Source organism: Tachysurus vachellii, chromosome 26 (assembly GCF_030014155.1).
Source record: "Tachysurus vachellii isolate PV-2020 chromosome 26, HZAU_Pvac_v1, whole genome shotgun sequence".
Taxonomy (NCBI): domain Eukaryota; kingdom Metazoa; phylum Chordata; class Actinopteri; order Siluriformes; family Bagridae; genus Tachysurus; species Tachysurus vachellii.
The window spans coordinates 6,325,456-6,352,940 of NC_083485.1; the positions used below are offsets into that span (position 1 = coordinate 6,325,456).

General features: G+C 36.8%; 1 protein-coding gene across 2 annotated transcripts in view; it reads left to right on the plus strand.

Annotated features, from left to right (window-relative positions):
* lamc3 (laminin, gamma 3) overlaps positions 1-27,485 on the plus strand; it is a 107,058-nt gene that overhangs the window by 42,615 nt on the left and 36,958 nt on the right. For both annotated transcript variants that reach the window (XM_060863065.1, XM_060863066.1), the window contains exons 6-11: positions 703-820; positions 3,981-4,079; positions 4,374-4,510; positions 6,168-6,287; positions 19,289-19,487; positions 20,944-21,047. In XM_060863065.1, the coding sequence (XP_060719048.1) occupies positions 703-820; positions 3,981-4,079; positions 4,374-4,510; positions 6,168-6,287; positions 19,289-19,487; positions 20,944-21,047 (777 nt within the window). The remainder of the gene's footprint in view (positions 1-702; positions 821-3,980; positions 4,080-4,373; positions 4,511-6,167; positions 6,288-19,288; positions 19,488-20,943; positions 21,048-27,485) is intronic.

The following is a 27,485-nucleotide window of genomic DNA, read 5'->3' on the forward strand; positions in this document are numbered from 1 at the left end:
AGACTAAATATACAAGTTTTAATTGGAACATTTCATCCCCACAATACACTAACACACATCCACTAGCCTATATGTCACTGTTGCTAAAAAATTTTATGCCTGTAGGTTTTTTTTTTACTTTAACCTTTTAGGAACTCGTGGCTCTTACCATTTTCCCCCTTGTAAAATCTGTGTTCTGTATAAGAACAAACATGATTTATTACTGGAACCGGCAAAATGACCCTGAAGCAATAAAATATTCATGTTTTCTATTCATTGTGTGCATTTGATTCAAAAAAAGAGTGTAAAGTACACAAAGGCCCCCCAAGGAATTCAGAGGGTTTTCTTTAAACCTCTGCTGTAAGGCAGCACCTGAATAGCAATAACGTTCATTCCCAACATGATCTATCCAAAATACACAACACCACGTCATATCAACACTTGACAAATTAGTAATTAGTATCTGTTTCCTATATTCCATAATACACTTATACAATACTGTTCCATTACTTCCACTGAGCTCCTGTTTAGAATAAATTCTATTAAAAGTATCTCAGAAATAGCGTCAGGCTGTAGGCTATATAAATAAAATACAAATCTAAAATTTGTAATCGAACATGTTTTTGAGCCGATAATCCTGTTTCAGCCGTGGAAGCAGACATCTATGAATTATTTTAGGGGAAGGAAAAAAAAAACACATTCTCCTTCTCTACATTTCTTCAGGCTCTGTGAGTCTGCAGTGTGATGAGGAAGGAGTGTGTCTCTGCAGGCCGAGCGTAATGGGGGAAAAGTGTGATATCTGTAGACCTGGCTTCCATTCCCTCGGACCAGGGGGCTGCAGGTAACATCAATGCTAATATGTCAATGCTGTTACTCAGATTTAAGAACATCTATGGTTGAGTATAGTCAAACGGAAGTACATTAATTCTACATGAGCAATTTCCTCTTATTCCTCTTATTTTTAGTATAAAAAAGAAAAAAATCAGAAGGTTGTTTCTCTTTTGCTGGATTCACAAAGAAACAAATACTAAAATAAAATATCTGCCTTTAATAATTTACCAGCAGTGTCAGTATTTTAGCTGCAAGCTTGATAAATTTGCTAGCTAGTTTTATTTTGTAGTTAGCTTAGCATCTAGTTAAAGAGAGTAAGCAAGGCGCTAGTAAACAAACAAATGTATGTCTGGATTATTGTTCTTTGTTATGTTTAGTTTCTTTATGGATAGATAGATAGATAGATAGATAGATAGATAGATAGATAGATAGATAGATAGATAGATAGATAGATAGATAGATTTAGTTACTTTAAATGCTGATCTTTTTTTACTTTCACATAAGTAGATTTTTTGCCTGCTGGTTGTCCAGCAGCAGGATCCCATGCTCTCATTGCTACGCCCTGGGTTCAATTCCCGGCCAGGAAGTCTAGTTCTCAGGGAAGGTTGCATCAGGAAGAGCATCCGGCATAAAACCTGTGCCAAAATCTAATACACGGACCATGTGATTCGCTGTGGGGTTCCCAAAAGAACAACTACAAGAAACAACAACTAGTATTTTTTAACTCCATACTTTTACTCAAGTATCAAGTACTGTATCTGTACCTTTTTCCTTGATCGTGACCATATCGATATCATTTGTATGTGACATTTCCACGTGGCATTTTGAACTTACTTTACTACAGCATCACTAAGCCAACCGTCACCTTTAATATTTTTTCTATTTGCAGATTCTTCTTGAATCTGGTCCTTAAGGCCCCTTACTGGTCCAAGGTTCATGTGGGTACAAAAACTTGCCAAGTATCCACATATACATGCACATTGCAAGATGTTGCAGCTAGTAAACATACAAAAATGGTTGTGGATAAACATGGATAGCTTTTTGGATTTATTATTTAAGTATTAATTTCCTGGTCCAGGAGTCCAGGAATGATGATCAGGAAACGGATCAAGACAGTCTGGGTTCTTGCAGGCATATACAAACCGTTAGGTCAAATAAACAGAACTTTAGCTATAACGCAAGAAACGATAGAATGTCGCTAAAACACACAGCAGGCACAGACCCTTGGAGGAACAAACCAATGGCATGAAAAACATGAAACAAAAAAAAGAATTGGTAAAACAAACAAAAGCACATGGGGAAATAACAAACACATGCCACTTGCCATGCTAGGAACAGTGCTGCGTGCTGAGGGGGGGAAACGTGACAGAATCAAAGACAGATGAATCACGGAAATGAATGTCTGGATGATAAAAACTGAGGAGTCCACAGCCACGTCACATACTGGGATAGAAAGAATTGGAAGAGACCGAATGTTGATCGCTTCAGGCGTCCGACAAAGAAGCCTGTTGCTTGAATCCAACTCAAGCAGTATCAGACATATCCCACTGAATAAAGACCCCGGGGCAGACTGAAGATCTGCTGAAAAGATTGTATCTCACTGTTGGTTTACAAATGTCTGAAGATCCCATAAGATAAAACTGGAATCTGTGGTTAGAGGGACAGAGAAATCTGAAACTTTCGTGGCATTGTTGCATGAATAAAATGGATGAATTTATAAAAGTTGATCACCACATACCTTTAAAATAAGGTATGTGGCAAACGCTTACTGCTCATATATTTTTGTCTGACGTATTCATCCATGATCCATGCTAGATTAAAACGCTCCTTTTCATTCTCTTAAACACATTTTTCTATTCTCTTATACACATATCGATGCTGCTTTCCCAGACAAAATGTAAATATTTCTTTAAAAAAGAGATTCATTCTGTATATATCCTAATAGTTTTCCAAATAAGTAACTCTAATTTAGAGTTTAGAAGTCGCAGTGAGGAGCTCTGCTTATTTGCAAAGCTTCTTGGGTAAAATCCCCTCAGGAAGCTAGTTGAGAAGATGCCAAGATTGTGCAAAGATTCAACGAGAATATCATCACAAATTTAAAGTTTAAGAGTTTTGTGTATTAAAAATAAAAGTTTTATGAAGAGAAAGTAGTTTTCTATCTATGTTAATGTCTTAATTAATTATTTGTTTTACCATAGCATGAGCAAATGACAAATGTGTGAACTTTTTGTGTAGCAAATCAAACACAAACACTGACTCTCTCTTTTGTGGCCCATATGAGTCAGTATGCTGTGGTGTGAATTAGCTGGTTCGGTGGAGCAAAGCAGAATAGACCAAAACTGAGAAAAGGAACAGAGGTATGAAAGATAGAGAGAGAGACAGAGAGAGGGAGAGGAGAATGCAGAGAGAGAGAAAAGACAAACCAGGCTAGAATGGTTGTGAGAGACAGAGAGAGAGAGTGAGAGAGAGAGAGGAAGCATGTGTGTGATAATTGAATTAAAAGTAATAGAGAGCTCATTGAGATGCTGGATTACAATGATAATCAGAAGGCTTTGTCTGAGTCACCTCAAACATGTAAAAGACACTACACAAATATTATACTATGTTATTTATATTCAAAGCAGCTTCAGCATCCAACTTAACATCATTTCAAATATATGCAGTAAAGCGTAATACATCTAAATCCAGCTCAGCATTCTTTACCAAACAACTACAAAAAAATAGCATGTGTAAAAGTGAACTGAATGTGATTAATAACAGTAAATCTAATAATGAAGAGTTTTGTGGTAATTGAAGGACTATTTAAATATTAGGAGGCATAAATATTCCTCTAATTATACTTCTTCAAGTCTTTTGTTGAAATTGATTCAGTGAGACAGCATTGAAAATCAAGTCTGTCACAAATTCATTCATTTCAAGTATTTGTTATTACTTCTATGCTTCCTAATTGGTGTGTGTGTGCTTGTGTGTGTGTGTGTGTGTGTGTGTGTGTGTGTGTGTGCATGTGTGTAATATATTAAATTGTGGCATGTAGTAGATGTACAAATGTATGCTATTTCACAATATACAGTAATCAGCTTTTTGTGCATGTGTATGATTCTGATATTAAATCTGGGTAATGTGTGTAGATAGTGCAAGCCTTTATATGGGTTTTGTGTGTTTGTTGTTAGGTTGTGTGAGTGTGATGAAAGGGGCAGTGAAGGTGTGTGCTCAGCAGGAGATGGGAGATGTCACTGCAAATCCAATGTAGAAGGACACACATGTGACAGGTGACCTTTTCTCTCACTCTCTCGATCTCGCTCTCGCTCTCTCTCTCATCCACAAACACACCATGCTAATATAATAAATATATGCATGTCACAAGCCTATAATTTGACTTCCTGTTCATTTTTTTAATGGTACAACACCTCTAAATTTTAAATAATGTATTTGTTTGTTTTTCCTTTATTCATTCCTATATTTATTTATTAATTAAACTCGTTAGTGGACACAGGTGTACACTACTGTTTCAGATCAAGATGTGATTTTACTTTATGTGATGTTTGTGTGTTTGTGACTGTTAGGTGTAAACCTGGCTCTTTCAACCTCCAAGCTGACAATCCACATGGCTGTCAGATGTGCTTCTGCTTTGGCCACTCGCTGGCATGTTCGTCCTCCCATCAGCATGTGGCCTTTAACATTACCTCCAGCTTCCTTGAGGGTAATCCATCAGGCAACATCGGCTTTGATCGGCTAGGCTACAATATCGTGAAACGATATATAATGATAGAATCAAGTCAAAACTTAATTTTAGTGAGGTCAATGGAGACATGACCTCACTAGACTCCAGTGTCCTGCAAAGATCCATGCCCTTAACCCCACTGCACACCTTTGGGATGAATTGAAATGCTGACTGTGTTTCAGGCTTCATCATCCTACACCAGTGCAGGACCTTATTAATGTTCTTGTGGCTGAATGATCAAATCTCACAACCACACACTAGTGGAAAACCTTCCTAGAAAGTTATAATGACACAAACAGGGACAAAATGTTAAAAAGGATATAAAAAAAAAGGCTGAAATGTTATAATCAGGAGTCCACAAACATTTGTCCATAAAGTGTATGATTATGAAATAGTACAGTGACCTTTATAGTGTTCAATTATGATTCAGAATTGTTAGAATATTTATTTTTAAATATAATCTACCAGTATGTTTATGCTTCAGTGGCTTATCTAGATGATGGAAAAAATTCTGTGATACACCTAGAATTTTTGTTTTCTCAGTATCTATATAGGAATAGATCAATATTTAAAGGGGAGAAGTATTAGCTCAGTGGTAAAGACGTTGGACTACTGATTAAAAGGTCATGAGTTTGAATCCGAGGGTCACCAAGCTGCCACCCCTGAGTTCCCAAGCAAGGCCCTCAATCCTCAGTGGCTCAGCTGTATGAATGAGATACCATGATAAAGATATTTTCGGGCATAAATACAGCTAGGAGATCTGTTTTTTTATACCTTTTTTAGACTTGAAGTAGTCTTGAACACTAGCCCCTGAACAGTGTCATACTTTGGTCAACCATTTCACACCAAAATGACATGAGCTCTTCCTATAGATCAATCAATGCAATAAAGTCAGGTCACTTTCCTGCCAACATTATTTGGTGCGGTCCTATTGAACTTCTTCAATTTGACACATTTGGAGACTCCACCTGGACTCGCATGACCTATCGAGGTGAAACAACCTCTCAGAGAACCAATAAGAAGTGGCCATCAAAACAAACAATCATGACCAAACAATCATGTGCAATCAGTTTGGTGCTCTTGAAAATCTTTGCAATATTGCTTTGTTTTATGACCTTTCCATCTCTAACAAAACTTGTGGTAGCAAACTGCCTCTCCCCAAAGACAAATATGGATTTTTTAAAATTGTTTTATTTAAGAATGTCTAAAGCAGATCAATGTGCACACATTTTTTTGTTTGCATTAAGTAGCGTAAATAAAATTTAAGGAATATTTTATTATCCTAATAGACAATAGCAATGGGTCTAAAAGACCTCACATAATTTTACTTGACCATAAACTACAGGTAATATAGCATTTATAAGTTCCTTAATGCACTTGCATGACCGGGTGGGGATAAAATATAAACTTTATGTGAGCCAATAACAAATGTTAATCAATGCACAATTTCCAGCCAAATCAAAGATAATCTGGGTGAGCAAACGATTTTGTGTGCAATGGGAAATAAACCGAACCAAGCAAAAAAAAAAAAAGAAAAAAAAAGTGCGATATAATAAAAGAGGTACAGCAAAGAAACTAGCCACGAAATCAACCGTATACAGTCATACAGTATATGTGTGTGTGTGTGTTTCCTAAGATACTGACGGCTGGCTTGGCGAGTTCTCAAGACAACAAGAAGCCTCCTTGATATGGAAAGAGGGAGAAGTCTATCTGCTACCATATAGCGAGAAAGATCTTGGCTACTACAAAGCACCAGGTAGATCATCCCATTCACTGTACATTCAACCGCAGCTATAACTGGATTCTAGAGAGAATTGTGATTCAAAATTGTGTGATTCAGTTTACGTGAACTTTCTTCAGACCAGATCATGATTTAGTATTACAACATGCACCAGCATTCAAATAAAAAGACAAAACATGTCAGTTATGAAAATAATCTACAATTGTGTGATTTAAGCAGTAAAATGACTTGGCCAGAAACTTGGAAAAGAAAAGCACAAAAACCTAAGCAGTACATATGCAGTAACTAGGGTGAAATGAACTAGTAAATGTCTAGTAGTTAATTAATTGAAAGCATTTTTCCAAACAGCCTTCATGTGGCATAATGTGGCAGCAGCACAATGCATAAAATCCTGCAGCTACAGGTCAAGAGCTTCATTTAATGTTCACATCAATCTTCAGAATGAAGATAAAAATGTGTCATGGTACTGTAGTTAGTACCAGATGGGCTGGTTTGAGTATTTCACAAATAGCTGAGGCCATCCTTAAAAATGTTCTTGTTAAAAAATTCATTAAAACAGCTCGACACCGCTTTAACTTGGCACGAAGTTCTGGAAAAACTGTGCCCAGCATCAAAAGAAGGTTTGCAATGATGCACCCGAAGACACGGGTTGAAGACCCAGTCAGTGACTTCACAATATGCTAATTTGTTTAAAGTCATACCTACGTAATCACCATCACCAAAATTGTTTTATTGAAACTTGAAAAAAAAATATAGACCTACCTACCGACCCTTTTTTTTTACTGTTACTGCAAACCAAAGTATTTTTAAGGATGGCCTGATCACCTGGAGTCAGGTCAAGTGAAGTCAAGAAACAAGAAGCTTTTATTGTCATTTCAACCATATATAGCTGTACACATTGAAATGAAACAACATTTCTCAAGGATTTGTATCCGGAGTGGCCGCCGCATGCTACTACCGTATCACCATTTGGACCATCAACTGATACATTAAGAGTTTACGTACACCGAGTGGTGCAAAAAACAAAAAACACTGAGTACGTAACAGTTTTGTGGGTGGAATAATGGCCAGAATTGTTTAAGGGAAGGATAAAGCCACTAACTCACTTATATTCACTCTTTCCTCTAGTGAGCAGAACACTGATGCAAGGTCAATAGGGCTGACATGTCCACTGCTGAAAAAAATATTTTCAATATCAGCTTTAAAATAAATGTGGATTTACATTCAATTTTAGAATGAGGATCTTGGGAATAACTCTCCCTAGAATTAATTACATACTGCTACTAAAGTAATGAAAAGGGAATGCATCACTTCAGGGCACTTGAATAATTACAGTCAAGAGACTGCAGAGCCAAGTCCAAAACTGTCTTAGAGTGGATTACATCCACTATATGATAAACATTATAGGACAAAACAAAAACACTGTATTCACAACAAGTGACAAATCACAATCAACTCAGTTTACATTTACATTAACCCTGTTTCACTAGGTTACAGACAGGATACCATCAACCTAACTAAATTCAGGGTTATTTAATATACACATAAAACAAACATGGAAAAGAATTGCTAGTTTGTGTTTCTGGAAGAGGTACAGTAGGTCTTTATTACACCCCATAACAAAAAATTATCAGATTTCAGAATCAAAACAGTGATTTTTGTCAAAAGGTGACAAATTTGCAACCATGATAGAAAACCACCTCGGCATACACAAAACATTGAATCTTGAGGTGGATGAGCTGAAGATCACATGCTAAAGATCACAGCAGAAGATCAGGTTTTTGTTTTGTTTTGTTTTTCTCCAGTTTTCGGCTGTTCAGTTTTGGCTGGCAAGAGTAGAACTGGATGGTTCTCAAGTTTTGATGTGTTGATGTGATACTTTTTTCTCCACATCACGGTTGTAAAGAGTGATTTAAGTCAACAAGGTGTTTCAGCCTGCACATCCTGTTTTTCCAACCATCCAAAAACTCAAACCAGTCCATTTTGCACTGACAAGCACACCATGGTTAACTGCTGATTGTGTAAAGGCAGAAATGGGCTCTATTTTCTATGATGTCTTTTTAATAAAAATCCCTTTTTCCTAAAATCTAAGGAATTTCCCATATGATGTTGGGTTAGATCTAAACAAATTAATTGAGGCAACTAACCAGGAAAAGCTCTAGGGATGTAACCACATGCAATTTTTTTTACAAATAAAAAGGTAGGCAGATATGAGTTGCCTTGGACAGAACTACTGTGGTTTAATTAGGTTAATAGTTTATATTGTAGTAAGTAAAATCAACTAAATTCTAATTCTATTGGGAAATGTGCAAACAAAAATAATAAGTGAGCAAATAGGATTAATCAGTTATAAGCTCCAATGATGTAACTGAGGCTGAGGATCTGTCAGAATTCACACACTAAATTTACAGTGCTATAATTCCTTATCTGTTTTTTTTTATTATCATTTCCTGGGGCATAGAATTAAATTTAGTAATAAACTAATAAGCATGATACTAAGAAATAGTCAACAACCAGGGCCTAGTTTCAGAACTTAAAATCAGCTTTAAAAGTGTAGACATTAGTCTAAAAGGCTATTTTAGAGTCCCTGTCCTCATTGTGCAGCAAGTGCTAAACAGGATGAGAAACTTGGCTACCCTGAATCAGTTCCTTTAATACTGTAATTTAGCGTTACTGTGAAACACTTGCAATCATCTCAGGCTGATCACTGTAGGAGCAATCCTGTTACAGCATATCTCTAAAGCTTCCAGTCCAAAGTATGATCAAAGCACATCCTACTCAGAGATACTGCTCCAGGCTAAATGGCTTCCAAATGTGCACATCAAAAAATAAAGCTTTTGGCATGTGCCTTAGTGCACAAGTTTAAGGACAAATGATTAAGAGAACTCTTTCTGTACATGGTCAGCGTACATCTGTGCTGCAGACCCATCCATCTCTGTTTTCTCAATCCACCAGTCTGTTTTGCAGCAGTTTTGCAGCCTTTGGAGCACTTTGTGGCATTTCTCCTTATCACCAAGCCACAGGACTCACTTGTGTTTCTCTGGACGCCAAAAAATGGCAAAGATCAATTGCTCCCACACCGCCATTAACAATCACATTTCTCTCATCACCTCCCTCTTATAACTCCCTGTGCTCAGTTCTCCTTCCCTGCATTGGTTTTCTTCAAAAGATTAGACTACAGTAGCACTTTTATCCTTTTTTTTTATTTCCTTTCATTTTTTTTTTTTTTTTTTTTTTTTTAACCAATTTTTAATTTGCTTCCTGCGCTCCCATTGGTAAAACTCCTTAAGTCTCCTCATTTTCTTTGATATTTTCTAATCTGCATATAACATATTTTTAAGGTGGGATTTATTGAAAGGTATGTTCATATATACTGCATTGGCACTTTATTCTTTTTGTTATCTACCATAACATGTAATACATTTATTAGCAATGACGGAATAAATTAGCAGGGAATGCAGTGAGGTTTTTAGTTTTTGACACTAGCTAAGCCCTTTCAGTTCGGATGCTGCCAAGAGAGGCAACAGGCAGAGAGACACCAAAGCATCCCAGCCAAGAGTTCATTCTCTTCTGGCCAAATCAATTTGTGCATGTGTGTGTGTCTGTGTTTTTCTGCAGGTCAATGTGCCCATGTGCCCTGTAGTGAGAAAACAGAGTAGAACATTTATCACAAGTAGAGTCATTAAAAAAACATGCACACAACTTGTGCTAGTCACACAAACAAACACACTGAATCTAGTCAAAATCTGACACAGCCCGAAAGAGAGGAGTGTGCTAGGGGGAGGATGGGAGAGAGGGATGAAAGGAGGTTGAACAGAGAGCTTTTACTGAGACCCTAAGGTTAGGATTCTCGATCCTCTTAACGTTGGCCATGCTTTCAGATATACCCATAAATCTCAAGGCTGAGAAATTTTTTTTTTGGCAGCAAGGATATTTACTTACAAAACTGCTGTTACTTTTATAATACATATAAGAAACAATATTGCACTAGTCCAAAATCAGGGACACAAGGATCATACATACATACACATTACACACACACAGACACACACACACATACATATATATGTCTTTACATTTACAGTAAGTTAGTAAGTCTTCATCATATAATCTGTTATATAGTTCCTATTTTGTCTTGATGCTTTGGGAACAAAGATTTGCCCAGAAATATTTAAAAAAAATTAAAACAGAATTGAAACACACAAAAGCAATTGGAAAAGCTCCCTGAGATGACATAAGAAAGAAACTGTAAGATGAACCATGTATAAATGTGTGATTGCCCATAGACAGCCACAAGTGCAGAAAGCTTCAAACAGAAGTAGAGCATTCGAATGAAACAGGATGAAAAGGTCCCGAGGGCATAGAGCCACAACAATAGAAGTATGTCAGGAACCAGCATCCCATCAAGCAGGTCTGAGTTCACATGCAGCTTGACAAAGCAACAGAGCACAGATTCATTGGTATGCTATTAAACCTTAGAAATTGTGATCAGAGTGCAAGCACAGACTCTAGCAGCATTAGCTCTGACAGCTAAATGAGAGATCCAGGGTTGAGGGCAGCCTCAGACATAAAAGCACCACACTAGCAGTTATGCTGCTCATGGACATCATAGATCTGCTAATCGACACCCTTATCTAGAGCGGCAGCTTGGTGGCCCTGGGATTTAAACTCGCAACCATCTGATCAGTAGTCCAACACCTTAACCACTGAGCTGCCACTTCCCCACATTTACGAAAGAGAACAACTATTTAACCAAATACCAGAATAAACAAATATGTTTGTTTACGAAACCTATAATTAAAGCTGTCTGAATCCCCACTCACTTTGAGTGACAGTACAGGCCTGCTGAGCTGCAGTCTTCATTATTCTAGATACTGATAAAGAACCTTCACCTTTTAATTAAACCAGTCATGGTGGCTCATAATAGATAAGATGTCACTCAGTCTTCAGAAAAGAGGATATGCTACTTATTTATCTGACCTAAAGTCCTTCAGTGCTGTATGTGATGCAAACGACACTGTCATTCAGGTTACTCCATAATGAAAACACAACTGCCTGGGGCTCAATTAGGTGTTCTTAAAAAGTTTGCTGTCAGCATAGTGGTGGAAATTAATACAATTGTAGTAGTAAGTAGTAGTAGTAAGTCATTTACCACTTTAACCAGTATTCTCAAAGTACTGTGATGAGGACAAATCCAGAAACATTCAGGCTACAAAGGGGGAAAAGTAACTGCCCTTTAGCTAACTGACGATAGGGTTCAGCTGGACTAGGCACAGTGAGGCCAGTACTACTAAATTTAAACATCACATAATTAGATCTTTCCTGCAATATATCAGTCTGGTAAGGTTTAATCAAGAGGCTCACCTCACAAACTGATGACTCGCAAGACTTTTGGAATATGTTCTGTGGACTGATGTATCAAAAGTGAAACTTTTTGGAAGACAGAGGTCCCAATATATCTAGAATAAAGCTAGCACAGCATTCCACAACAAGAACTTGTTACAACAATCAAACATGTTGTTTGCAAGAGCAAGTCCATTTATTAATGGTACAAAAGAAACAAAATCAAGATTTTGGATTGGCCTAGTGAAAGTCCAGACTTGATCGTCATTGAGATGCTGTGACAGTACCTTACAGTATATGGGAAAGTTCATGCTAGAAACCTATTTAATTTGGTTAAAGTATGGCAATTATGCAAAGATGAGTTGACCAAAAGTCATCCAAAGAAATGTGAAAGACTTATCTTGAGTTAATAAAGGCATTTTATTGAAGTTGTTGCTGCAAAATGTGGCAGTTATTAAGTTACTTTTCCCACATGGGTCATATCAGAAGCATCTTTATTTCCCAAGTATACTCAAGTGTACAAGGAATTTCAATGTTGATGAATAAAGCCTCAGACACAGAAAAACACAGAACATTAACATTAAAAAATATACTATAAAAAACTTTTAGATGTTGTGTGTTTCCTCATGTTTTTCTCGTTTAAGAATGTGAATCCATTTAGTGAGACAAAGAATACAGGATATCAGGAGGGGGCAAATATGTTTCCACTGCACTGTATTCACTATAGAAAATGTCAGAATTAGTTCATGCATGTGTCCTGTGTTGAGTGGGCCATTTTGTCCTCTATCTTGCCTATAGATACAAATGCCATACACAGGGCGCCTTGTAGATTTTTTCAGCCTCCAAATATGACTGCTGTTTCTGGAAAACAACAAGATTTGAGAGAAAGACTGGATGGATAGTTATCACACCCTGTGCTTGCCTAATACACTAAGATTACAGTACATAGCTAACTACAGCTGCGGATGTCCCCAATGGCCTAGCTAATTTGATGTTTGATATTTAACAAGCAACCCAGTAAGCCTCATTAGTTTGGGGCAAATAGTTTCATTGTGTGGACCAAATCGGTTAGACATGTGAATCAGTGAAAACTAGTGCTCTGGTGGCCGGGACTTAATGTTAGCATTGGCTTTTCAATGCTGGTTCTAATAGTTCTAATGCTGGAGTTGGGGGTCACTTTCTCTACCTAATGAATTCAGAATGTCCTTTATTGAATTTATACTATCACCTCATTATATTGGCCATGCCGAAACAAAATGAAAAAATGTTACTCACGTTAATGGCAACTTCACAAAGATGGATTCAAATCGAGTAGCCTAGCAGATAAATTATTTATCTGTTAAGTTTAAAACATAAAAAAAGTCATTCTTAAATAAAATAAACCGAGCTCTTAGACTTAAGAGAATATATAAGTAGTTTAGAGAATTATTATAAATCTTTATTCTTAAATCATGGTTATGGATTGAAGGGCTAGCAGTAAACAACATACCAGTGTTCTCTTGAAACCAGTCTTTGTGATGTGGTTTGAGACCCAGATGTGTCCAGTGTGTGAGCACTTGCTTCAGGCATTTGCAGCAATGGCAGCCGTTAAGGGTGAACAGCTCGAGCCAGAAAGAATGATACCAAAGCAAACCTAAAGAAAAATCTTTGGGATCACAGTTGGGACCGTTAAAGTAAAGGCTGATTCAGGCATTGGAGATGGCAGTTGCTGCACAGCACATAATCTTTAATGCATCACTTTCTTATGAGGTTTTTCAAGAGTCTGTTACCAGCTCATGAAGCACTTTTCTAGCCAAAACAAACCAAAGGTAAAAATCCATTAGTTAAAAATTTGGTAATATACTGTAACAGTATTAGACGTATTTTTCCAGCAAATGACACAGTTTAGAAGAATTTGTATGATTAATATTTTTTGTTTGTATACATAATAGACCATGAATTTAAATTGATGGATCTGTATATTGAATCTTTCTTTTTTAATAGGGGCCAAATTTTAATTTACAACATATATCATTTTGTGTTTAAAAAAGAATGGTCAAGTGAAACAATTTTTATAATTTGATTCATATTTTGCATTACTGTGAGTCACTGACACACAGTCAGTGTTGTGTTAGGGCTGTCAGGTCAGAATTGGCAGGAAATCTAGATATACAGTAGGTCATACAACAATTCAAATATGTCAAACATTATCATGCGCAAATTTCAGGTACAGAAATCATGGACTATATTGAAGACTTTCCCAACTTATCTTCGAGGAAGGAGTGCAGCTTGAGACATGGCCTTGAACAATTTTAACTGCGGTACCACTGTTATGAAATGTTCTGGATTTTTATATTTTATGTGGTCTACTAGGTATTTCAAATGCATATAAATATTCTGAACCTTCACCATTGTTATTCAGTGTCCTTGCACATGTTAGGCCTTCAGCTACATTTTTGACACACATTTACTACTTTCCTGCACATGAATATAAAATGCTAAAATGAAAACTTTTAAAGGCCAATTATTAGCTATGCATACAAAGACAGTGTTATTATGGCCACCATATCTTGCCATCAGGTCAGCAGCTATAATAATTGAGATTACATTTTGTGAAATTATGATAATTATTCTGAGCAGTGTACATGAATTTCACAACTGTAATATGATTTTGGATGAATATGTGGGACACATAGACCAGTGAAAGTGAAGTTTTGTCCTTGGCAACTTGAAGTTAGAAGGTTCCTTTTTGTCAGAATTTGCCTTTGATTTCTTGCTAGACTTATTTTTCATACCATCTTGTCTTGCCGAATAACACTTTCAAACAGCACTCTCAGCAGAAAAGTATAGCAAAGGACTCCTTCAGCAGGATTGTTTCCTAAGCTACATGGTTGTTACATTCCCCAGTAACCATCTGCATTTTATTTCCTCTTCTGCAGTAGCTGGATTCCTTAAAGTATTCTACAGATAGCAGATTGTAGCGGACAAAAGTAGCATCTATATGTACCTTTGTGCTCTGGGTTTCCAGGGTTTAACTAACGACAGGTTTGTACAGATTGTTTTCTAATATCACCCACCGTTAGTTGTGAGTGATATACTAGGTTGCAGAAGATGGCCTCAAAATTGAAATTACACAAACCTATTTACTCCTAGGTGTAGTGTCATTGGCAAGGTAAGCACAGATCAGGTCAATTTATATGTCTACCAATTTCCAAAATATTCCAAGAGAAAAAAAAAGCTAGTGTTATCTTGTAGTGATAAAACAGTTATGCAGAATTTTCTCTAGCCTAGATGACCATAAGCTTCATGTAGATACCCCTGCAGCTGAAACAGTTGTAATGACAAATTTCCAGTCATATTTGGTCCACATAGACATTTACTCTGTCACTAGAAAATCCCAGATGATGCTTGATACCCGAGAGACAATCCCAACCACACTGGAAATGCTAGCCTGAAGGTAATGGGGTGAGAAGACTTATGCTTTCTAGAGTATAGAAAAATAGAAGCAGATCCAAAATATGAGTAGATTATTAAACCATGTAATTCTGAGTAAGCTATTATAGGAAACGTTAATGTAAGTTCCACATACGAGGAATTTAGCTTTTTAAGAGGGCATGTTACATACAAAAAAAAAGATATATTTATTCTTTATATCAATATTTGAAAGGCTTCTATCAGTAGAAGGGGCTGGACATTATCACATATTTCTTTGAGCAAGAGTAAAAACTACTCTCATAAGCAAATTATATTAAAGAGCCACTTCTGCTTGATATGTTTTCTACAATACTTTAAACTTCAGGAAGAAGTGGCTCTTTGTCAAACATTGCTTTGGGTCTAATTGCTCAGAATAGCAGTGTGTTTAGCTGTCAACATGTGTAGGTTATACTTTTATACTTTTGGGGTTTGTATTTTTCACTGGACACATTTAGATGTCTACAACCCAAGAGTATAGCTTATGTGTAGTTATACATTCTGATATTTCTTGATGGTAGGACAGAATTCAGGTTTTTTGGTACAAAATCATGATAATGTGATTGTTAAATGTATTGAAGAATTTGTTGAAACCAGAAAAAAACATTTAAATCAGCCTAGTTATAGAACATATATTTTAACTATTATCTTTTATCAGAGGTTTTTAATTAAAAAAATAATATCTAGACAACGTACACCCTCAAGCAGCAGTGTGAAAACTATATCAATGAATTTGCTGCTAGTGAGATTGCAGGCTAAGCTCAGACAAAGTTCAGTAAATGTCATCAGGTTTCATCACTTTGGTGACGGTTAATTTGTCTGATGAAGAGAAGGTCAGCACCTGTGTTTCATCACATTTGATCTTGAATAGCAGAGAGAACAGAACGTGCTCGAAGTCAAGGGCCTCTTCGGTTCTGTTTCACTCTCTTATCTTTCAGATAAAGTTTTAGTTTTTTTTCTTCAACCCCAATGGCTGTAATTTCTTTTTTCTGCTCTACCTATTCCCTGTCAAACCCTACGTGCCATGAAAAACCAAATAACTACCCTCTATGCTAATGGCCTAGCAACACAACAGTGCAGACATAGATATGATGGTATGTTTCATTCTGCATGATTTTACAATTTTACATCATCAAGATTGCCATAGTTGTAGCAATTTAAGCAATATTATTATGTCTATTGTATATTTATATTCAGCTTTGCATTTTAGTTTTGGTTTGGTTCGAACTGGTTAATGTTCAGTTTTTGTATGATACGTATATTTACAGTGCATTGTGTGTGGCATTTTCCAAAAATTCATCATTTCTTAAAATGGCCAAACACTGAGGTTAATTAAATGTGGGTAATATCTGCCACAATGAAAAAACAGTTCATTTTTTTCACTTCATCACTTTACCTAACCTTACATACCCAATGTGTCCAAAAGTTTTTGCATAACTGACCATGCCCTTTTTGAAATCCGTTCCATATTTAGTCTCCTGTTGCTGTATTCTGCACTTTTCTTAGCAGGATTGCTATAAGATTTTGGAGCATGGCTGAGTGGACATGCTCATTTAAACTCAAGAGCATTAGTGAGCACTGACTGAGGACTGGGGTGCAGTCAGTGTTCCAATTCAACCAAAGGTTCAGTAATGTTGAGGACAGGGCTCTGGGCAGTCCAGTAGTCCAAACCTATCATGTCTTTATGGTTCTCGCTTTGTGCACATGAGCATTATTGTGCTGGAATGTGAGTTGGCCCATTTTTAGTTCCAGTGAAGAGAAATTGTAAGTGGTAGCTCAGTAGTTAAGGGTTCAGACTACTGAACAGAAGGCTGCCACTCCTGGGCCCCCAAACAAGGCCCTTAACCCTCAGTTGCTCAATGGTATAAATGAGATAAATGTACTGTATGTCGCTCTGGAGAAGGTTGTCTGCCAAATGCTGTCAATGTAAAAGGCGTCCTATACAGTGGAATGTCCACAATACAAGTTTGCTGGCTTGATGTCAAAATATTTTGGGCTATATAGTGTATGCACAATCAAGCATAATTAATGCTAGTCTATAGGTAATGCTTAGAATAATGTGAAAAAGGCATCTTTGCTAGACTGGTAACTATGGAGCAAGAAACATGCATTAGCTAGCTAGCTGACTAAAAAATCCAGAATGCTACTGAAACCACATCAGCATTTGGCTGCGCTAGTAGAAATATTTTAGATTAGATTAGAATGCTTCCGATTAGTTGTGTCAGTTGTAGACACGTACAAAAGAAACTAAAGTTGGTTTATTTACTCTATCCCTGACTTGAGTAATGTTACTGCTATTTTAGTGATGTAGTAATAATGCACTTGAGAAATGTAAAAGAAAATGACTTGTTTACACTCCTGTTTAAACTTAAATCTTGCATAAAAGTATTTTGGGCTGCTTGCAGCATTTCTGGCATTACTATTCATCTCTATGAACTAATTTACTCTGTCGTAAGGAGAATTTCCCATGAGAGATGTTTGCTTTTCAAGTAGAAAAAATGGTCTATAAAGAGTGTGTTTAGGTCAGATACCATGTTCCAGTCTGAGAGCTCTGAAGCTATGAGGTGCTCAGTCCCATCCTCTTTCATTTCACAGATGAGTCATGAGCCTCAGTTCCTCAGGTAGAGCAGCTGGGGACAGGAAAGAAAAACACACACACACAGTATGTGTTTAACAAGACTTTGTTTTGTCTTTTTGTCTAGGATGAGAATGTTTTGCAGCGTTTTGTCTCTGGCAAGACATTTCACAAACTTCACTAAAAGAAATTCTCAGCTGTATAAGATGAAGAAGATCAGATCTGATATTTCTGGTAGTCTCCAGGACTGTCTGATCTGGTGCAGTCTCAGTCTTTACTGATTTGTCAGCATAGAGTTGATTGATGGACTTTATAATGAAACATTACTGACAATATTTATCAAACTTGAATACATAGAAGACTTCTATGCAGCACTTTGCATGAATAAGTACATTAAATCCAGTTGGGTGAAGCAATGAAATCAAGCCTAGTTCATTACTATAAAAATGGGATTCTTATCCAATTATATGTAAGGTGAGCATTTAGCATATATAATATTTTTATTATATATTTTTATATATAATATATATAATATATATAATTGTGTGCCAATGTTTACAATTTTTATGTATTAGAAAATGGCTTGACGTGACTTAACTGTTTATAGTTAATATTTCTGTATTTAATGTTACTGTAAAACATAGCTTCTGTTATTGCTTACATTATAGCAGCTATAAACACTATAGTCGCTCTAAGTCATCGCATTCTGTTACATACAGTAGTATCTTTTCATTCATTATGCTATTTGTTCATGAACATTACAAAATGGATTCCTGAAATTCTTTCTTACAAATAATCTGGCTGCTATGTAAATGGCAGATTAAAGCGACGAGACATTTTAAGTGCTCCCTGTGTGTTGTTTAGGACCACCAAGCTGTAAATGTTGCCATTTGCTGACTGAAGTGAACGTTAACAAGAGTCTGAAAGTCAAAGACAATAACACAGACAACTGCGTTTTCAATTCTAGTCATTACTTTTAATGCCACCATAAAGACAGAGCATTAGAAGTAATGAAAAGCTTCAATCTCATCAAACGGCTAAATAAAGACAGACACTGTATTGTTACCCAAACGGATTTGCATGCTAATGAATAAACAATATTTCATATAATGAGTTATATACGTTTGTGTATGGCCACGGTTTTAAGTCTTAAACCTCAAATGTTTTCAGAGGAATATGAATATCTGACAATTTTAATTTTGTGGGAACATTTGGGTGGTCTCAGAAAGGATAGTCAAATGTTTGTGTGTGTGCATGTGTGTGTGTGTGTGTGTGTGTGTGTGTGTGTGTTTAAGAGCATTCTGTGGGGGCTTTTTGAAGTCTTTAATGAGGGGAGATGAGATGAAAGCCAATTACAAGACTGTCCACATACACTGCTGCTTCAGCAAACATTGAGACTGAGACAGGACATCAGAGAACCCTTCTACTTGTCTTCAGAGCAAAGATGTAGCCTTTATTCCTAGTCTTTCTCTCAGTTGTGGGATTTAGATTTCCTGATTAAAGTCTTTATCACACTTCTATACTTCAAATCTTCCGGCATACATCATTTCCCTACTTACAGCTACATTGTGCTAAGAACAATCTCTGCTGAAAATAAGTCTCTTGAAGAAGCTAATGAGGAGGATTTTTGCTTTGTTTTGTCTAACAGCAAAGTTTCTGGGGAACCAACTTCTAAGTTATGGCCAGCATCTTACCTTGTCATTTACGGCTGAATCACGTGAGCTGTTGCCTAAGATTGTCACCATGGTTCTTGAAGGATCTGGACTGTCAGTCAGAGCTGACGTGTTTTCGACGCAGTATGAGGACAGCGAGACTAGCCACAACCCTCATAACTTCTTTACACTCAGGTAAGTGTCTAAGAGTTTATATTATGTATGTGTACATTGGGCTTCATATATTAAGCAAGATATGAATGAATTTATTTGAAAAATCAGTTGGCATTCCTTAAGCTTGAAATTTACACTCAGATTATATTGTCAAGCATAAGTTAATTTCAATAACACACATTTAATAAAAACTACTAATCATGTGACCAAGCTGGTACTTCTCAAGCTATAATGTGCCCTTTTCACCCTACTGTTCATCACATAGTGTGATTTTTTTTCACTGCATATTCCAACATGAAGAAGTGCGGTTCAAGTGCTAGATTGATGCACTTATTTAACCAAAAAAAAAATAAAAAAGTGTGGAATTTTAAACACTTTACGCACCCAGAAAAGGGGCGGGGATACCAGACACCAACAGCTATCATTGATAGTTTCCTACATTTACATAAGGCTTCTGTGCACATAATTTGGTCTTCAAGAGCCCGCTTTATCACATCCATAAATTCAGAAGTTACTTCTTTTCTGTTTACTCAGACTCTTTACTTCCGACCATGATCGCAAAGCATTTTTGGTACATTATATAAGTTAACCTTCTTATTCCGGTCTGAATTGAAGTGGATTTCAAGGCTATCCCAGGAATGCTGAGCATGAGGGAGAACTACACACTAGAAGAGACACCAGTCCATCACATAATACAACATACCCTCATTCACAAATACATTCACACCTAGGGGGCATTTAGACTGGCCTGAAGCAAGAAGTGTATTCAAATGCTGAGGGAGCAGCTAAGAACTCCAAGAGTCAAAGAACAACAAACCAAGTGATAGTGTGCTAAGCTTCTCGTCAATCTTGTACTGAGATCAGGACAAATGTTTGTTTGTCTATAAAGTTAATTTAAGCACAGCAGGAAACAAAAAAAATTATGAAGACTATAGACCTTTCCCCAATCCAAGACCGTCATAGGTTTGCTGCCTGATTGTGTTTAGCTGTTTCTGTCTAGATTTTTGTTGATTGTAGTGACATGCTCTTGTGTAAATATGCTTTCCATTCATTAGTTTGTTGCCTGATTGTGTTCACCTGTTTCATGATGGTTCTTGGTCAACGTACCATTTTATATTTTCTGAACCACTGATGATATGATAATCACCACTAATTCCTTATGACGCATGAAGACTTATGCTTACTAGACACTGTAAAGCCGAGCTTTATTGTCCATGTTATAATGCATTTCATTGCACTTTCTCTTTTGCATTTCTGGTCCTTAATTCTGCATTGGCCAGTATTAAGCCTGCCTTAAATTCTATACAAAAACACAACATCTCATCACCATCTCAAATCTCTTTTTATGCAGTCTCTGTATGGAAGTACTTTGCAATAAAAGCATCACTGTGTATCCTACGCATGGACATGAACACAAACCACACACTCATGGCTATATGAATTTTCCAGATTTTAATGTTCTCTTTTTAACTGATAGGTTAACCGAAAGCAAGGTGAATCCATCTCTCACGCCATTTGAGTTTCGACATTTGCTCAGCAACATGACTGCACTACACATCAGCAATGTTGGAGGACAAAACTGTGAGTGTTGATTTCTTTTTCTATTGAGTGTCTGTTTTTGCAAGGGTTTCCAAACATAATAAGAAAAAACAATGCCTACATGTGGTATCCTAATAGATATATTAATAAACTATTAGGATCATTTAAGTCTATTGGAATATAAACATATTTTACTCGAAGCCTTAAAGTAAATTCTGTGTTGTTTAATATAAAATGAGCCTACATTATTTGTGCATTAAACATTTTCTAGCGAACGTCAATAATCTGGAAATGAATTAGAACATAGAATTAGAACTCCTGGACTAAGTTTGGAAACATAAACAGATTCTGCAGTAGGACTACAAGCTGTAACATAGCCCACTGGCTGTTTTGTGGTCGGTCTGCACATCATTGCATTTTGTAGTGATTTCGAGCGAGAAACCACCAGCATGCCGATTGCAACAAGCAGCAGAATAGACTCAAAGGATAAAAATACACACGAGCATGCACAGAGCTAGTCTTAAAGGCTCCAATGCCTGATATAGAAACTTGCTATAAGTAGCATTGTTTCTAGTTCTGAGGTAAAAATGGCTTTAAGGCAGGATCCAAGCCTTTAGGTGAGCGGTGGATGGTCAAGCTCTTGATCAGTGGTCCAACAGTGGCTACTAGCACCTGTGAGCTAACTCAGAGCTTGCATTTTGATCCAGCCTTAATATACAGCCAGTTGCCCACAGACATGCCTCAAAGGTTGTGCCTCAATAAGCAGTTTCGAATGTAGTGTAGGGGCTCTCAAACCTTTTTGAGCAAGAGACCCTAACTGATTGAGAATTCTGAACTATGACTTCCATTGCTGCAACTACAAAAAAGAATAAATAATACCCCCATCCCAGACCTCACTCTGAAAAATCGTTGGGATACAGTTACAGCTCAAGTATTTTTTACATTCTCAGCTGTAAAAGATGCTCCGTTTACACCTAAATGTAAAACTAAATTTCTTAATAGAACCTTTTGACTCAAGACCAACATTTGTGCCCTTGCTCACTCTGAACTGCACTAAAAATAAAGAGAACTCATTGTCAACAAATAACAGAAATATGTGCTTCATGTGTTCACACACAGAAACACATAGATGTGAGAAGGAGGAAAGTACTAATGGCGCGTGTCCCAAACAAATCCTTGAACAACCTTGTGAGTTCACATACCACCCAAAGGCTTTGGAAGAAAAATAATATTAGAAAAGAATAAGCTTCTATGTCTCTCCCACTGGAAATGGATTATTAGGCCATTATTATTCATTTGTCAAATGTCCCATCACAACCCTGGCTGCTTTGTTTTTCAACACACACATGCACACTGACAGCTTGAGGTATTGCTGCATGAACACTTCCATAGAGAGATGTGCTGCTGTGTGTGTGTGTGTGTGTGACTTTCTCTGCGAGTTCCTATGTGCAGCAATGTCTAGGAACGATCCCCTAAAGGTTAGATATAGCATAGCATGGTAAAATGGCTCCACAGAATGTGTACATCTATGTTGGTATGTAGCCATATGTAAACATGGTGTGTGTGTGTATACCATAGATATTAATATGCATAAGAGATCTGGGTACTTGAGGGAAAAAATGTCTCTCCTCCCCTATGTTTCTCCTCTGCTCCCCTTAGCCTATACTGATTAATTGATCTCCACTTCTTTTATTTATATACATGTTGAAAAATTCACTCTGCCAGCATCAGTAGGCTGAACGAGAGAGAGGTAAAAAGAATAAGAGGGTTAAAAAACAACAAGAAAAGAGAGAGTTGAGAGTTGGCATGTTGGTTATTCAATAAAGGGCAGAGATTTGCAAAGACTGAAAGTTAGAGATAGGGAGGAATTATAGAATACATTACAGAAACTCATTAAAAAACCAAACAAATAACAGCATTGAAAATGGCTGTGGATTCCTGCTGCTTAAGTGAAGTTTCAACATATAGAGAAAATTCACAAACTTAATGCATGTATCATGGAATACTAAAGGATTTTTTTTAATTAATTACTATATTTTTGCTGTTATATATATATATATATATAAATTATATATTAGGTTAATATATTAAATTTCAAAAACAAATTTCAATATGTAATCTAACCAAATGTACCAAACAAAATCTATAATTGTTTCATAAATTGAAAACGTGTTAAGAACTTTCAGGCAACAATATCGTTATTCACAATGTTTTGCACTTAAATGAGTAAAAGGGGTGAAAATAACAGAGATGTTTTTTTGCATGAAATATGGCTAACTAGCATCCATGCCAAGGGGGCATATCGGCTTGGTGATTACCAATTTTGCCCCTCTCCTTTGGTGTTGTGGATTAATTTCCTCCTCTTGTCAAGTTGGCATGTTCTCATACTTCTGGATTTCCTCCAGGTTCTCTGGTTTCCACCCCAGTAAAACCACCTTATAAATATTTCACTTTCCTCTATTTTACCAGTGAGGAAAAAAGCAAACTTCAAATATTTGAACTTACAAGATTCAATCACTTATTCTTTTAACAGAAAAAAAGGTTTTGTAAATAATTTAATACCCGACAGTAAAAAGTGAGGGTTCAGGTATCATCTGGATATGTATCTGTATTTGCTGTTCCACTACCTTCTGTTCTGGCTTGAGCCGTAGGGGCAGCCATCATAGTTGCTCAAGTGGGAGTCAGTTTATTTCCCTGCAACCAACAATTGGAAAAAGTCTGGAGGGCTACCTGAAAGGGGGCCTAAAGCCAGACCTTCAGTCTTTGGTCTGCATTTTCTTAAATTTAGCCTGTTGGACTAATGCTTTGTAGAGTATTGAAGCCAATGTTTCCATGTACATGTGACTGTTGGTGAGACTGTGTTTTTGTCCATTGAGGTATGGATGGCTTATGGATTAGCTTATGATTGGGCTATGAAATTCTGTTGTTGCTGTTTTCTTTATAAGAGGGGCTGAAATATAGCGTTTAGCGTCAGTTCAGGCAGGCCACATTGTCAAGCTCGGCTATCAGCTGATGTCAATTGTATAACCATGCCCATCAGCTGATCTGATTCCTAAGCGCGCTATTAGTCCCTTTCAAACAGGGCACCCTATTTAAATGCTTTTTTTCAGTCTGTCTGGTTGGCTGTTTCCTCTGCATTGCTGCAACCCACCTCCTCCCCTAGCTCCTCCTTGAAACTTTGTGTTTAACTTAATCAGTGTCATTCTGTTGTCACTCATGCAGGCTCTGTTCTAAATGGGGGATTTTATCTTGCTGCTTTCCCAGTTAAATGGGAGATTGTCCCCCCACGAAGCTGCTGCTGTTCCCTGACTAGCTTTCATGGAGCTCGTGAAAAGGATGGGGAATTCAGAACAGAGCCATACCGCCAAATGTAAATTTTATAAGCTTGCAAATCAAAATTTTAAATATGTCAAAGAATTGTCTTTATTTTGACTCAAGTGGTCCTGACTGAACTTACATTAGATGCAATAATTGCTTTTGGTTAATTTATTTCTTGGTTCATATTTAATCATTTGCAATGTTTGGTGTTCTGGAGTTTGAGCTATGTTTTGTACTACATATATAAGAACCCTAATGGTAACATGGAATAGGCAGTGAAACCTGTTACTGGCTTTTATCTTGTATGCTAATACCACTATCAACACTATCATCCTCACCATCTTGTAGATTACTAACTAGTTGAGTCAAGCCTGCATCATATAGATGTAGTGCATTCTGGAATTTTTTCTGGTAGTGTGGTTCTTCCATGTTACAATTTTCCGATAGGAAAATGGCGAGTGACAAAAGGAGGATGTACGCGTTTGAGCATATGCGCAGTTGCAGACCATCTGGAACTGAACAGACCAGTTCCAGACCATCAGGTACAAATGAGTACTAAAAAAAAAACATACACTAAATGGACAAGTGTATGTGGACATGATCATCACACCCATAATTGGATCTTCCCCAAACGTCACACAATATTGCCTAGAATGTCTTCAAAGCACATATCACGTGTGTGACGCTCGAATGTCCAAACATTTGACCATACAGAGTGCTTAAAGTATTACCACCCTGAGTACTCCACCCTGATACATATAAGTTTTAGCAACTGCACATTTTCTGATTCTTTTTGATAGCAAAACATGATAGCATTTCGAGTACCAAAATAAACATGTTGCCTTAAGGGACAATTACACATATATGCTGCAGTGTGCGACTCTACTGCATTATCATTATTAGAATCATTATACCTGGCTATGACTTACATGCTTATTCAATTATAGTAACACAGCTCAGGTCTGATTGTCATTCACATAAATCAAAGCTGCCGGAGTGTCACTTTTGTTGCTGTTACCACGTCAGCAGCTTAAGAGTTTACGCTCTTCACGGTCGTATCACAGCGTGACATTTGGTCAAGGTGACTAGTGAAAAATGACCTAATATTACATGATTGTTTAATATTCTTTCATACACCCTTCTACACCACCATCACTTCTTTACACATTTATTCACTCACTACCATTCACGTTTCAGACATGCCAGCAGGGGTTTGCTGGCTCTTGTACCTACTGTATTTCTTAGAGAACCTGCAGCCTATTTAAACATATTACATCCCGTCATACAGTAGTTCAAAGGCACAAAGGTCTGTTGTAGCTCATGGCCTTTATGACTAACTACAAAAACACAACTGTAAACTGAACCTAGTCCTAACGTAACAATTAGTTCTGGTTATCAGAGAAAAAAAGTTTTCGCAAGATACAATTTGGCTTTGATAAGCTCTTAAATCAACTTTTCGCAAAACATACTGACATTTGACTTTTTTCCACAGCTGCTAGAAATTGTATGAGCTGTCATTTTAAACTGTAATGAAATTACTTTTGAATTTTTCAATTAAATTTTTCTGTTACAGACAAGTTACCAACTAAACGATTGTTGGTTTTTAAATACTTGGACGGACAGAATATTTATTATTAAAAAATAATAATTGTTATTTAAAATTGTCAATCAAACCTCAACTCAGCAATCATAGGCATTTTAGTATTTAAAGATGGACTTTGAATTTCTTTAATAAATGTAAATTCATCTTTCTTTAATAAAGAACCAAGATTTGTTCCCATCCTACTCAGAGGTAAGGGATATTGGGCATTGGGGAAGCCAGTATTAAAGAATGTGACATTTCTGGCCATCGTATTGATGTGTGAAAATCAAATCAATAAACCCATCTAGAAGATGGTTGTAATTCTTAATACCCTCTGCCACTGAAATGTAACATGCTTGAGTAGATGATATTATCCTCAGTTGGATTCATAGCATAAAGAGTGATGTAAGGTTGACTTTGTGGAAGTTCTGCTGGATTTCAGCAGCCTAAAGTCATATTTTGATCTTTAGAGATAATTCTTTCAACTTAAGTGCTTTTATAGACTGCTTATGAATGTGGCAGATTTTTTTCATATTTGTCAAATTAGATTGTTTTTAAAAATTCTATGGTTTATATTATTAACGTTATGTAGTACATCACCTTTCCTGTAGGATTGGAATGTTTTATCAGCTTATAAATTGTGGGGAGGGGAGCATGTCAATTTTACATATAAAAGATGTTAGCAATCCCCCAGTAAGTTGGCACTTTGAAAGAAATATCAATGATAATCACTAATCTAATTTGTTTACTTGGTATAAGTAAACGCTAGCTTGACTGCTGTATCTTATGTTAATGCCTTGGGCTCTTTAAATTTTCTGCCCTGTATGTACTTGCTTTTCTTCATGGGAAGGATCAATATCAAAAGGGACCAAACTGGTCCAAAGTCAATTAAACTCAAAATGTCTGTCACCGCACCTGAGACAACCCAACCATTTAACCTTTACTCTGATGTATGAATGCTTTTGCTTAAAGGAATGGCCTAATATATCTTCCGCTACACCTCGTCAAATGAGTGTCATTAATCTTTGAAATGTACATGTTCTAAAAACATGTTAGTTTGAAGGTAGTGCTTTGCAGTCCTCTTCCGCAAGTATCCCCATACTGCTAACACGTCTGAATAACCAGCAAATAAATGATGCTTATATAGAAGCAGGAAAATGTGTGCTAGTGAATCAGCTCTGGGAGTTCCTGGTCTGAAAGGACACATCAACATTTTTCCATTTCCTTTGCTTAATTAGATTTTATGAAGCAAACTATAGCTGCGTCCCATAGACCATGCACTTAATTGTCTAGTGTATGAATTTTAGAAGGGTAGTACCATCTGGATCACTAATATGAAATCACACACAACGCTGGCATCTTGACATTTTTTCCTCATAAACAATGTCAGCTCTTGGTAGCCTTTGAGTGTCCAACTTTCCACATATGTGAAGTGCATCATCCAGGTACCTCACACTATTTATACTACAAAATGCCAAAGAACAGTAACTTAGTATGTAAACTGGGATGCACTTTGAGCCTCTGTATGTGTGTGAAGGTGGCTGACATAAGCACACAAAGTATATTCATTAAAAACTGTA